Source organism: Oryctolagus cuniculus, chromosome 10, assembly GCF_964237555.1.
Source record: "Oryctolagus cuniculus chromosome 10, mOryCun1.1, whole genome shotgun sequence".
NCBI lineage: Eukaryota > Metazoa > Chordata > Mammalia > Lagomorpha > Leporidae > Oryctolagus > Oryctolagus cuniculus.
In genome coordinates, this window is record NC_091441.1 from 109627301 (window position 1) to 109641330 (window position 14030).

Below are 14030 nucleotides of genomic sequence, written 5' to 3' on the forward strand. Positions count from 1 at the left end.
GCCGAGCCGTCCCAAACACTCTCCCACGATGTTCTCCCGGTCCCCGTGGCTCTGGACTCTGCTCTCCTGGAACATCTCTGAGTCTGCTTGAATTGGTCCTTGGATTGTGCTACTGCCCTGGCAGCTGCACCTTGGCCCGTTCACAGTCTTTATGCCACTGAGAGGTGTTTAGGCAAGTAAGTGACTCTAAAGTGTTGGCCTGAGGGTCCCTGGCCATCGAGGGGAGATGGCACACTGCACCCTGGGAGCGAGGGTGAGTGTGGTCCTCTCCAGAGACCTGCATTTCCTAGCCCTTGTCGGACTGAGCCAGAGAACAGAACTGCAGGAGCACCGCGCGCTCCGAGCCAGGCAGCCGCCCTCCGTCAGCTCATCCATCCACTTGTGCCAAAGCAAGCGGCTGCAGGGGGCGCTGCTGCCCAAGAGCCCTGAAGGCTGCTGTGACAACGGAGACCTGAACTCCCCAGCTGAACACAGCAGTCCCAGCTCATCAGCACAGGAGCCAAGACCCTCAGCGGATGGCTGAACCCACCGGTAGTCCTGAACCCTATGTACACTGAGTTTTTCCTACATATCTATGATAAAGCTTAATTTACAAATTAGGCAGAATGAGAAGTCAGCAGCAATAACTAATAATAAATTGAACAACTGCAACAATATGCTGGAATAAGTTATGTGAATGTGGGCATTTCCTCTCAAACAAGGTCACTGGACATAAGCACCTTGCTGTACTTGAACCATCACAGCTTCTCTGCTGACTGACATGGCTACAGGTGACCAACGGCTGGGGATCTGACACAGCCTGGATGGGCTGGACAAGGGAACGATTCGTCCCCAGGTGGGACAGAGCAAGATGGCATGAGATTTCCTCCCACTACTCCGAAGAGCACGCCATTGAAAACTGATGAATTGTTTATTTCTGGAACTTTCCATTTAATATTTTCAAACAGTGGCTGACTGCAGGTAACTGAAACCACAGGAAGCAAAACCATGGCTCAGGGAGACCACTGTCCATTAGCGAAGACCCTGTGAAAACCATGTGCATACAGAGTGGCAACTGCCTGCCCCTCTTCAAAGGGTAACATTGCCCACAGCACTGTATGTCCCCCCAGGCCCTGCCAACAGCTACGAGTGACTGAATTGGGGAGACACCTAACCCCAAGAGAACCAGTACGTGCACTGGCCGGAAGTCTGGGGGATGGCAAAAATGGTGAGCTGAATCAGCCATACTTTTCCGTCTGCAGGAAAATGAACTCGAAGCAAAGAGAATTTTCCAGAGTTTTTTCAGGAGGCAGAAACATGCCTGCAGGGCTGTAGGTGAGACAGGCCACGTGACAGGCACATCTGTATAACACCTCCACCTGTGCAGCTGGGTGCCAGACCCTCCCCACGCTCTGACCACAGTAAGGCCAAGCGCCAGCATGGTTCTTATTCTAAGTCCCTGTGTGATGCCACCAATTAATCCTGATTACAATAATAAACTCCTTCAATTTGTCTAATGAGAGTGAGTTTCTCTTCTTTGTTACCCCAGAGAGAAACAACAGAAATCAGCACCAGGTATCCCTCATCCATGAGGGAGTTTGTGTGCAACACAGAGTAACTTCCCCATTAGCCTACCCTCTTCAACCTCATGCTCTGACACCACGTCAGGGCTGCCTACCCAGAAGCCTTGGGCAAGCTAAGCATTTCTTTTCGTTCTTGCCAGTGTGGTGGAGAGAATCACCTCCCGCGGGGACTGCCTCGGCACTCTCTGACATCTTGGGCCCTCAGGGTGCTGCTCACTGAGAATCCATTTACTGACCAGGAGTGGACCCCACGTGCCATGGCTGACAGGGAGGCCTCATGCTCAACGACGCCTTTGCTCCTGTTTCATGTCGATTAAGGAAATTCAACAGGAAGCTGCTCAACTTCCCCCCACACACCCCGTTTCTGCTAAAAATTCTTCTCCACATCTTAGACCATCTCCTGCACCTGAACTTGACTGCACACTACCCCGCCATCTGGCTTCCTCTCAGCCCTGTACCTTTAACGTTTTTCTTTGTCCTCTACATGTCTTACTCCATCTTCTAACCTCCCCTCGGCACGGCCACCATGATTAGCTTCTCAAAGCATCCGGCAACAGTGCTATCAACAGAGCCCAGAAATGCTATGTGCCTTGGGATGGGATAATTCTGCTTTGCCTGTGGAGCCATTGCTGCCTCCACACATAAATGCTGGCAGAGCCCCTCACACACCAGCCTCACGTGTCCACAAGGTCTTCATGCTGACCTTACCAAGCACCTGAGGGATGAAGTAAGCGGCCCACAACACTCCTTACAGAGCAGGCATGCCAAAAATACTCTACCAGACAGCATCATGTGAAAATAATCAGAGAAATTCGGACTGTGGGGGCTGGCACTGTGCCACAGCGGGTTAAGCCACTGCCTCTGACAAGGCCAGCATCCGGTATCGGAGCACCTGCCTGAGTCCCAGCTGATCCAGCTCTCCACTAACATGCCGGGAAATGCAGTGGGTAACGGTCCACTCAGCCTCTGTCACCCACATGGGAGACCTGGATGGATTTCTGGGCTCCTATTGGAGCCTGGCCCAGACTTGGCAACTGGGTGAGTAAACCGGTGGATGGAAGATTCCTTCTCCCTCTCCCTCTCTCTGTCTCTCTCTTCCTACCTCCCTCTCCAACTCTGCCTTCCAAATAAATCAACCAATCTGTGAAGAAAGAAACTTGGAACATGGGCCATTCTGCAAGAAAAGCAGTAGTGTGGCTTCGTCAACACATCAGTGTCAGGAAAAGCCAAAGGCAGGGGGAGGGACTTCATCAGCCTGTGACAGTCAAGAGTTACCAACTGTGTGAATCCAAACACACACACACTCCACGGGCAACCAAGGAAATCTGAACATCCCACCTCTCTCTGGAATCTATCGCCTGCCCGTCTGTCCTTCCTTCCTTCCTTCCTTCCTTCCTTCCTTCCTTCCTTCCTTCCTTTCTTTTTTAAAGACAGAGTTACAGAGAGAGTTAGAGACAGAGAGAGAGGTCTTCCATCTGCTGGTTCACACCCCAGATGGCTGCAGCAGCTGGAGTTGTGCCAATCTGAAGCCAGGAGCCAGGAGCTTCTTCCGGGTCTCCCACACGGGTGCAGGGGCCCAAGGACCTGGGCCATCTGCTACTACTTTCCCAGGCCATAGCAGAGAGCTGGATAGGAAGAGGAGCAGCCGGGATTAGAACCGGCACCCATATGGGATCCAGGGTTCTAGCCCGCTGCGCCACAGCGCCAGCCCCTCTGGAATCTCTCACACGGGGTTGCAGAGGTGAACATCCTGCTACTTAGGAGATACAGGACACAGCAGTGAAGGCAAAACGCAGGGATGTCTGCCACTTGAGCAACACCACCACCAAATATATATATATATATATATATATATATATATATATATATATATATATATCTGCACTGGGCACCCACGTGTTCAGCAAAGAGTGAGCCAAGATGGTGACCGTCCCTCCCGGAGGGGCTGAGTGAAACGTGTGATACCTTCCCAACCCCGTGGTATGGCATGTTTCTGAATAAGCAGTTGGGGCAGGTGACATCTTGAACAGTTTCACACTAGAGAACGCCCTGCCAGTTCCTCATGGTGGCGTCTGAGAATTCTAACGTCTGGCACCAAATTCACTTTCCAGCCTGACTCACAACTTCCAATCACCAGCTGCTCCGCTTAGAGACACCCGCAGACGGTGTGCGCACTCTGTAGGGGACCCCTCTTCGTGTGGGACAGTGCATTCAGCATTCCTGGCTCCCACCTGCTGGCGCCAGGTGAGCCCCGCCCCAGGTGCCCCTCAGCGGCCCACTCCTCCACACGGCCACTGCACTCCTCAAAGAACAGAGCAGCACCTCCCGGGTTGCGAACTCCCACAAGGCTGCACAGAACCTCAGAACAAACCCACACTGCGGAGCTTGGGCCCTACCTGAGTTATCCACCCACAGGAGAAGTCCTTGGCTTCCTCAGCTCTGAATTACTCTTCCTACAAAACCCCTCCCAAATTCTTGATCAAAGAACATGAGAAGTGGAAGTCACGAGACCCATGCCACTGGCCTTGCAGGTGATGCACTTGACTGCCCAGGCTCACCTCACAGGGAGGCACTGAAGCCAGGCCTAGAATCGCGGTCCATGTTGAGAGCTCCTGCCACGCTGTTACAGTGCAACAGTCCACACCTGGAGCCGCTTCCCACGCCGTCAGTTAGAACTAAGTGTCCCTTCCTGGAGCCTAAAGCAATTTGCCTGCAACACTCCAGCACCCAAACATCTCTGAAGATCAGTCTGTGCCCGCCTACCTGGCTAAGATCTGGGGCTGCAACTGTGGCCCATCCTTTGTATATCACCCAATGCAACTTGCACACAGTAGGTGCTCAGAAACTATCGACTTAAAATCAGTTACTAGTAAGCCAACTGCAAATGTCAGCTCTGAGGAACTCTACTTGGAAAACAAGCACACGGGTCTGTCTTGTGCTGGTATTTTCCACTAGGGTTTTGATCAAGCTCTTACCTCAACAACAATCCCGACAATCTCACCTTTTCTGAGGACGCCCCGTGGAGCCTTCGCGCCAACAGCTTGCCTGCCTGGATGGCCACGGGAGTGAGCTCCGGTTTGCCTTCCAGCACGTCTCCGACGGCATAGACATAGGGCACGTTGGTCTGCTCCACGTCATTGACCGGTATTTTGCCATTCCTATTCATTTTTGAGGGAACACAAATACACTTACAAAAACAAATTACACTGCTGGGTGACGGAAATTACCCCCAACAGACTAACTGCCCAGAGAAAAGAGCTCCCTCTCAGAAATCATGCACCTTGGGTTGTCAACTGTCTAGAGTACCGACGGCTTCCCGTAGCAAGAGTTTCCGTGGCCCCGAAAGAAAAGCTCTGGGGAAACTGTGGCTTTCTGGATGCCTCGGATACCTCCAGAACCTTCTCCCAGTCACTCTGAGAGATCTGGGACTTTCTCCATGCTGGTCCAGATCAGAGAAGCTCACTTAAATCACAGAGAGCAGGCAAATCCATCTGCACAACCATTTTTGAAATCACTACTTAGTGCAGAAGCTCTTCAAGGCACATGGTAAGAGTTACTGATTGATGAATCAAGACGCTGATAACACAGAGGGAGCGCAGTACTTACTGTAAGATAAATGATCTTACATCTGAGTAAGTAAATGAGCGTTTCAGAGACGATGTGCGGCAGAGTTTTGCTCTGCGCGGCAGTCGGGCAACGATCCTGCACGTACTTACTTCTCGTTGATTCTCACTCCAATCTTCTCTAAGCCTATGTTCCTCGTACAGGAGTCGCGACCAATAGCTAACAGAACCTGTATTCAAAGAGATCAACACCAGAAATCACCCATATCAGGAATGAGAGAGGGCACGTCGTTATTTAGACATTCAAAGGGTAACTCACAAACAGCTCAGGTGAAGTGGATTTTCTGTAAGAGGCAATTTACTAAACTTAAACACAAGGACCTGAATAAGCCTATGCTACGGGCTGAACTGTGTCCCTGCAAAATTCATGCTGAGATCCTAACCCCAAGGACCTCAGAGTGTGACTGACTTGGAGTCAGGGCCTTTAGAGAGGTAGGAAAGGTAAAATATGGGCGGGCCCTTGTCTAACAGGACTGAGTGGTGTCCGACTTGGACACTGGCTCATTAGAGAGAGAAGACCACATGCAGACACAGAAGGCAGCCATCTGCAAGCCACGGAGAGAGGCCTCGAAAGACATCAGCCTGCCAGTGCCTTGATCCTGGGCTTCCGGCCTCCAGAACTGTAGGAAAACACATTTCTGTTGTTTAACTCCATCTGCAGTATTTCACTTTAGCAGCCTACTGAATGAATGCACCCTATATTCATTAAGAAACTGAACTCACAGTTTGTAAGCTTCCATTAGCTAAGTGCAGGCCCAGAGGGCTACGCTGATAAAGTATATGAACCTGGAACTAAGAACACGACTAGGGGGACACGAACTCTTCCGGAAGAGAAAGGAGCATTTCTCCGCCCCTTCACGGGAGGCCAGTAGAAACCTGACACCAACGCCAGGCAAGGGCATTAAAACAAAAGAAAATCCCAAGCCTTCACTCCTCCCGAGCTCCGATGTAGCATCCTTGATGAAGCATTAGCACATCAGATGTAGCAACATGCAGAAAGGATAACTGATCAAGACCAAGTAGAGTCTGTCCTCACAGTAAAGTTGGTTTACCGTACAAAACCCAATGGGAGTGCATTCATCTTAACAAAATAAGGGAGAAAACAACCATCTCAAGGGACGCAGGGAAAGCACCTGACAGAATTCAGCACGGTCCCCGGTGCACAAAGAATACAGGAAAACTCCCCCTCCGCACGAGAGGCCACAGCCCCGCCGTGGTGAAAGCCCAATGCTCCACCCCTGGGGTCAGGAACCAGACGCGGCCCGGCTCACGATCTCTACTCAGCGCTGCCCTGGAGGACTGCACCAGAAGGCAAAGCAAAGACGAAGCCATGCGGACTGGAGGGGAGAAACACGACTGTTTTCATCGGCAGACCAGAATCCTAGGAAGCTGCTACAAGGTCAATACACAAAAAGATCACCTGTATTCCTATAACTAGCAACAGACCAGTGAAAATTAGAATTTTTAAAAACCTGTTTACACTAGATTAGACAGCATGAAATACTGAAACATAAATTTAGCACAGTATGTGAAGAGCTCTACAGCACACTATAAAACACCACCGAGAGAAACCAAGGTCTACAGATACATGGAAAGATATATGAAGTGCACGTATCGGGAAATCAATATTGCTGTCAGTTCTTCCAAACCGAGCCACAGAATAAATACACTCGCAACCAAAAATCCCAAGATTTTTTTTTTTTTTTTTTTTGACAGGCAGAGTGGACAGTGAGAGAGAGAGACAGAGAGAAAGGTCTTCCTTTTGCCATTGCTTCACCCTCCAATGGCTGCCGCAGCCTGCGCATCACGCTGATCTGAAGGCAGGAGCCAGGTGTTTCTCCTGGTCTCCCATACAGGTGTGGGGCCCAAGGACCTGGGCCATCCTCCACTGCACTCCAGGGCTATAGCAGAGATCTGGCTTGGAAAAGGGGCAACTGGGACAGAATCCAGTGCCCCGACTGGGACTAGAACCCGGTGTGCCAGCGCCGCAAGGCGGAAGATTAGCTTAGTGAGCCATGGTGCCGGCCCCAAGATGTTTTTAAAGAAAGTGACAAGCTGCTTTTTAACAATTTATATAGAAATGCAAAGGTCCTAAACAAAGTAGAAGGACTTACTTTACCTGATCAGAGACTTGTCATAGAATGTCAGTAACGGGAATGACGCAGTAATGGGGAAAGGACAGAGAGATCGGTCGAGGGACAGAATAAAGAATGCAGAGGCCGGCACCGCGGCTCACTAGGCTAATCCTCCGCCTAGCGGCGCCGGCACACCGGGTTCTAGTCCTGGTTAGGGCGCCGGATTCTGTCCCGGTTGCCCCTCTTCCAGGCCAGCTCTCTGCTGTGGCCCGGGAAGGCAGTGGAGGATGGCCCAAGTGCTTGGGCCCTGCACCCCATGGGAGACCAGGATAAGCACCTGCCTCCTGCCATCGGATCAGCGCAGTGCGCCGGCCGCAGCGCGCCGGCCGCGGCGGCCATTGGAGGGTGAACCAACGGCAAAGGAAGACCTTTCTCTCTGTCTCTCTCTCTCACTGTCCACTCTGCCTGTCAAAAAAAAAAAAAAAAAAAAAAAAAAAAAAAAAAAAGGAATGCAGAAACAGAAGCCCCGCCAAACAGCCAAATGATGTCCACAAAGGCACCAACGCAATTCAGTGGAGAAAGGAAGTCTTTCCGGGTAACCACGAGGAAGAAAAAGAACTTTGACTCAAACACAAAACTTACAAAAGCTTCAGGAGGAAATGGATGGGCATCTTCATGATCTTTGGGTAAGTAAAGACTTCTCAGAGCACAAAGAAAGCATTAACCATAAAGGGAAAAAACAGATAAATCTGATGTCACAAAAACTGTAAGACTACTGCTCATCAAAAGAAGCTTTTAAAAATTAAACAGGTGTTGGCCGGCGCCGTGGCTCACTAGGCTAATCCTCCGCCTGCGGCGCTGGCACCCCGGGTTCTAGTCCCGCATGGGCGTCAGATTCTGTCTCGGTTGCTCCTCTTCCAGTCCAGCTCTCTGCTGTGGCCCGGGAGTGCAGTGGAGGATGGCCCAGGTGATTGGGCGCCTGCACCCCATGGGAGACCAGGAGAAGCACCTGGCTCCTGGCTTCAAATCGGCACAACACGCTGGCCATGGCAGCCATTTGGGGGGTGAACCAGCAGAAGGAAGACCTTTCTGTCTGTCTGTCTCTCTCACTGTATAACTCTGCCTGTTTCAAAAAAAAAAAAAATTAAACAGGTGTTAAGTAGAACAAAAAAAAATACTAAAAGGAATAAAGCAGTAAGTTGTTCCTCTACAGTCAGGATAAGGGCTGATCAAGTCATTGTTTCTCATAGTGTCCATTTCACTTCAACAGGTTTCCTTTTAGGTGCTCAGTTAGTTGCCAGTGATCAGGGAGAACATATGATATTTGTCCCTTTGGGACTGGCTTATTTCACTCAGCATGATGTTTTCCAGATTCCTCCATTTTGTTGCAAATGACCAGATTTCATTTTTTTTTACTGCTGTATAGTATTCTATAGAGTACATATAGCATTAATTTCTTTATTCAGCCTTCTGTTGATGGGGATTTAGGTTGCTTCCATGTCTTAGCTATTGTGAATTGAGCTGCAATATTGTAAACTGAGGTGCAGACAGCTCTTTTATTTGCCAATTTAATTTCCTTTGGGTAAATTCCAAGGAGTGGGATGGCTGGGAAGCAGGATACACAGCAGACTCATAGAATAGCAGATGTCCTAAACAGCACTCTGGCCTCAGAATCAGCCCTTAAGGCATTCAGATCTGGCTAAAAAGCCCATGAGAGTATAAAAAACCCTAAATGAAAGATCTCTGTGAGTGAGATCCCAGTGGAAAGAATGGGCCATCAAAGAAGGAGGAACCTTTCTCTGAAGGGAGAACTTCCACTTTGACTATAGCCTTGTCTAAGTAAAATTGGAGTGGGCAAACTCAAGAGGCTTCCATAGCTTTGGCAGCTCATGACAAGAGCTTTGGGTGATTACTGACGTTATAAATAAGAGTGTCAACAACGGGAGTCACTGTGCACTTACTTCCCATGTAGGATCTCTGTCCTTAATGTGTTGTACTATGTGAATTAACGGTAATAACTAGTACTCAAACAGTACTTTATACTTTGTGTTTCTGTGTGGGTGCAAACTGTTGAAATCTTAATATATACTAAATTGATCTTCTGTATATAAAGAGAATTGAAAATGAATCTTGACGAAGAATGGGATGGGAGAGAGAGTGGGAGATGGGATGGTTGCGGGTGAGAGGGAGGTTATGGGGGGGGGAAGCTGCTATAATCCAAAAGTTGTACTTTAGAAATTTATATTTATTAAATAAAAGTTTAAAAAAATTAAACAGGTGGAGCCAGTGCAGTGGTGTTAGTGGGTTAAGCCGCTATCTGTAGAGCCAGCTTTCCATATGGGCACTGGTTTAATTCCCAGCTGCTCTGCTTCTGATCCAGCTCCTTGCTAATGCACCTGGGAAAGCAGCAGAGGATGGCCCAAGTCCTTGGGTCCTGCACCAAGGTGGCAGACCTGGAAGAAGCTCATGACTTCCGGCTTCAGCCTGGCCCAGCTCCGGCCATTTTGGCCATTTAGGGAGTGAACCAGCAGATGGAAGATCTGTCTCTCCTTTTCTCTCTGTATCTCTGGCTCTCAAATAAATAAATTAATTTTTAAAAATACCACTACACATCCACTAGAATGGCTAAAATGAGTAAGCCAGACAACACTAGAGGTTGGTGAGGATGTGGAACAGTGAAAACTTCAAGCTTGGCTGGGGTATAAAGTGATACATACCATCATCTTTTTTTGAATTTTATTTTTATTTATTTGAAAGGCAGAGTGATGGAGGGAGAGGAGGAGGGAGATGGGAGGAGGAAGAGAAAGAAAAAGAGAGTGAGAAATCCTCCATTTGTTAATTTATTCCCCCAAAGGCCACAACAGCAGGGCTGGGCCAGGTTGAAGCCAGGAGCCAGGAACTCCACCTGGATTTCCCTTATTGGGTGGCAGGGGTCCAAGTACTTGGGCCATCCTCTGCTGCCTTTCCCAGTGCATTAGCAGGGCTGGATGGGAAGCAGAGCAGCCAGGTCTCGAACCAGCACTCTGGTAAGAGATGCCAACGTGGCGGTCCTTGGCTTAACCTGCTGCACCACAACATCAGCCCTGATAACAGCATCCAAAAACTGGCAATCTCTTCTGAAAAAGTTAAACTCAGAAACTACCTGATAATCAAGGAACTTCACCACCAGGTACTTATGCAACCGAAACTGAAACACATGTCCACAGAAGGCTTCAGTGCGGAAATCTTCACAGCAGTGGTGATCACAATATCCCAACTGCAAGGCGCGTAGGTGTCCACCCACAGGAAGAGGCATAAGCAAACGGTGCTCTACTCACAGTCCAACAGAAGGAACCAACCACTGACGCACAGAACGTGGACGAACGCTAAGGACATCCGCCTGACCAAAGAAGTGGGGCAGCAAGGAGCGCGCACCCTGTACTGGTCCATGCATGTGACGCGCAGAATAAGCAAAACAGACCCAGAGTGACACAACCAGAATGGCGTTTGCTCGGGGCCAGGGACTGGGAAGGGGCCCGAGAGCTTTCCAGACCACAGGAGCATTCGGTTACTTTTAAAAGAGTGCGCCTTACACAAACGTGTGTGTTTGTCAAAACAGCACTGCATACCCAAGACCTGTGCACTTCACGACCTAGAAATTATGTCTCAGCACACAATGAGCTGACAAAGTCACACAGTACAAACAGCTTTACATACCAATATATGGACATTTAGATGAGATGAACTAATTTACAAAAAAAAAAAAAACTGATTAAATCTGACTCAAGAAAAAACCAGAAAACCTTGAAAGCCTTCTGACCATTAAAGAAATTGGATCAGTGCCCAAGAAAAATTCTAATATTACTCAAACGCTGTCAGAGAATACAAAAAGAGAAAACATACTCCAAACTACCTTCATCTAGAATAACCATTGTACTTACACTTGACAATTTCAGTATATGAATGGAAATTATAAGCCATTTACCTTTCACTAATATAAACGCAAAAAAATCTAACTAACCACAGCCAACACCACCGAGCTGGGTTTATTCCAGGAACACAAAATCTATATCACATTAGAAAATCAATGTAACTTAACCCATTGACACAGGGGTGGGAAACTTTTCCCTGCCAAGGGCCATGTGGATACTTGTAATATCATTTGCAGGCCATTCAAGATTATCAACTTAAAATTTAGCCTACTACAGATTTATTGAAATTTGAATCCTGCCTGCAGTTGCCTTGGCAGGGCCAGACCAAATGAGTTTGCAGACCTCATATGGTCCACAGGCCAGATGTTCCCCACACCTATGTTAACAGATTAAAGAAAAAAACTCATCATGAACACCAGCAAAAGAAACATTGTTAGAAATAAATATGCATTAGTGACTGTAAAGTAGGCAAAAAAAAAAAAAAAACATAATAACAAACAAAATAACGGAAAAGAACTACTTTAATTTGACTGAAATCTACATAAAATATTACTCTAATACCAAGACACTGAAAACTTCCCATTTTATATTGAGAACAAGACAAGAACTCCTGCTATTGTCATTTCTCGTCAACACTTCACTGGAAGTCCTAGCTAGTACACTTATGCAAAAAAAATTCAAAGAGACAGAGAGAGAAACAGTAGAAAGGAGGAAACAAGAGTTATTATTCTTAAATAATATGAATATGTACACAAGAAATCCAAGATAACCTATGAATAAATTTTCAAATAAGAATACAGCAAAATTATTGAGTACTATAAAACACAGAAACAGTGGAATTTCTATAGACCAGCAACAGGTAAAGATAATGACATTTTTCCAAAATACCATTTGTAACTACATATAAATACAAAGTACCCAGGAATAAATCTAACAGATGTTCTCGATGTCTGTGGAGAAATCTATTTACTCTGTCAGGAATTAATCATTAAAGAAGATCTAAATTAATGAACTGATGTACCATGTTCATGGATCAGAACCCTGAATACTGCAAAGAAGTCAAGTGTCTCCACCTGATCTATAAATCCAACGCAGTCCTAAGATCTCAACAAGGTTGATTGCTGCGTTTTGGTTTTGTTCTATACCTTTCAGCATGTTGATTCTTCCCACTCATATACTATGTTTTCTTTTTCAACTGACAAAATATGTATATAAAGAGTATATAAAACAAAAAATAGCTTTTAAGACTATAACTGGGCTCGTGCTGTGGTGTGGTGGGTAGGACCACCCCTGCAGCACCAACATCTCATGTGGGCACTGGTTTGAGTCCCGGCTGCTCCACTTCCCATCCAGCTTTCTGCTATGACTTGGGAAAGCAGCAGAGGATGGCCAAAGTCCTTGGGCCCTTGCACCCGCATGGGAGACCTGGAGGAAGCTCCTGGCTCCTGGCTTTGGATTGGCTCAGCTCTAGCTGTTGCGGCCAATTGGGGAGTGAACCAGCGGATGGAAAACTGACTCTGACTGTCTCCCTCTCCCCTCACTCCTGCCTCTCTGTGACCCTCCCTTTCAATGAAATAAAAAAAAAATCTTTAAAAAAAGGACTACAACTAATTACAAAATAATTACTGGCATCCAAAAGATCCCTTGTGCTGTTCACATTACTGGGGGATTTTTTAATTATTTGTTTTTGAAAAAAAAACAGGTTTATTGTTGTTAAATACTCATATAAATATAAAATCCTAATTCCTCAGAAGCACTAATAACAGGTGGATATATATAAATATGCTTCCAGATTTTGTTCTGCTGTGCTGTTACATACATATATATTTCACCATATTCTTTTTGTATCCTATAAAATCAAATGTCAGTAGGCCAACTACCTTCCATACCTATCATAGTCTTACAAAGAACAAAAAATATGTTACTAAGTTAAACTGCTGCTAGCTGATGCGTGTGTCCAGTCACTTGCTGCTTATAAAAGAAAAACTCACCGTGTTGTACACGCCTTCAATCGTCTCTGGCCCCTCCGTAGATTTAGCCGTTACTTTCAGCTTTCCAGGTGAACCCTTCTCCAACTGTTGAACCTGTCGAGGATAAATCACGGGATGATTCTCTCTAAAGGTGACAGAACACAAGCGGCTCAAATGGGCCTAAGTGTGTGGACGTACACCTGGGTATGCATACGTGGTGCGTATATTTAAGGTTTGGGGACAAGATGGAAACCGAAAAAAAAAAAAAAAAAAAAAAAGAAGGCGGCAGTCTCCCAAGATACGTTGTGGAGGTAGTAATGGTTAAGGGACTGGCTGAGCGTGGAGGCATCACAACCGGAGATGAGCGCAGCTTCCTGGGTGCGGGCTCCACAAACTGTGCGGACCGCGGCGGCTTTCGCTGCGGACTGAGATGGGCCGGGTAGATTAGCAAGGGACTACATTAAGGTAGAAACGCTGAGTTTCATTTTTATCTTGTTAAATTTGCAATGCTTATGAGGGATTCAAGTGGTGCTCTCCAGTAGGCAGTTGTATAAATGAGTGTGAATCAGGAGAGATGCTTGAGCGGGAGCTAGAAGTCGGCATCATTAGCATTTAGATGGCACTTGAAACTGAGGGCCTGAAGAGGATCACGCAGGTGAACAAGAACGAAACCAGGAGGGACTGGGGGGAAACAAACAGGTGCTGGGGCTGACGCGCCGAGGAGCAGTGCAGGGCCAGAACCACGGGCACATGGGCCAGAGGGAAGAGGGCGCCCCAGGCCCAGGCCAGGGCCGTGGGTCCCACTGCCGGCTGCCGAGAAGCTCAGCAGGCCGAGGACAGAGAGGTGACCGTGGGATCTGACAACAGGGAGCCTGCTAAGAACCCAGCA

The 14030-nt window shown here is 47.6% G+C and overlaps 1 protein-coding gene across 2 annotated transcripts in view; it reads right to left on the reverse strand.

The window, feature by feature from the left end:
- TXNRD3 (thioredoxin reductase 3) overlaps positions 1-14030 on the reverse strand; it is a 52223-nt gene that overhangs the window by 17780 nt on the left and 20413 nt on the right. For both annotated transcript variants that reach the window (XM_017343706.3, XM_070050000.1), the window contains exons 10-12: positions 13163-13255; positions 5279-5355; positions 4564-4720 (exon numbers count right to left, since the gene is read on the reverse strand). In XM_017343706.3, the coding sequence (XP_017199195.3) occupies positions 4564-4720; positions 5279-5355; positions 13163-13255 (327 nt within the window). The remainder of the gene's footprint in view (positions 1-4563; positions 4721-5278; positions 5356-13162; positions 13256-14030) is intronic.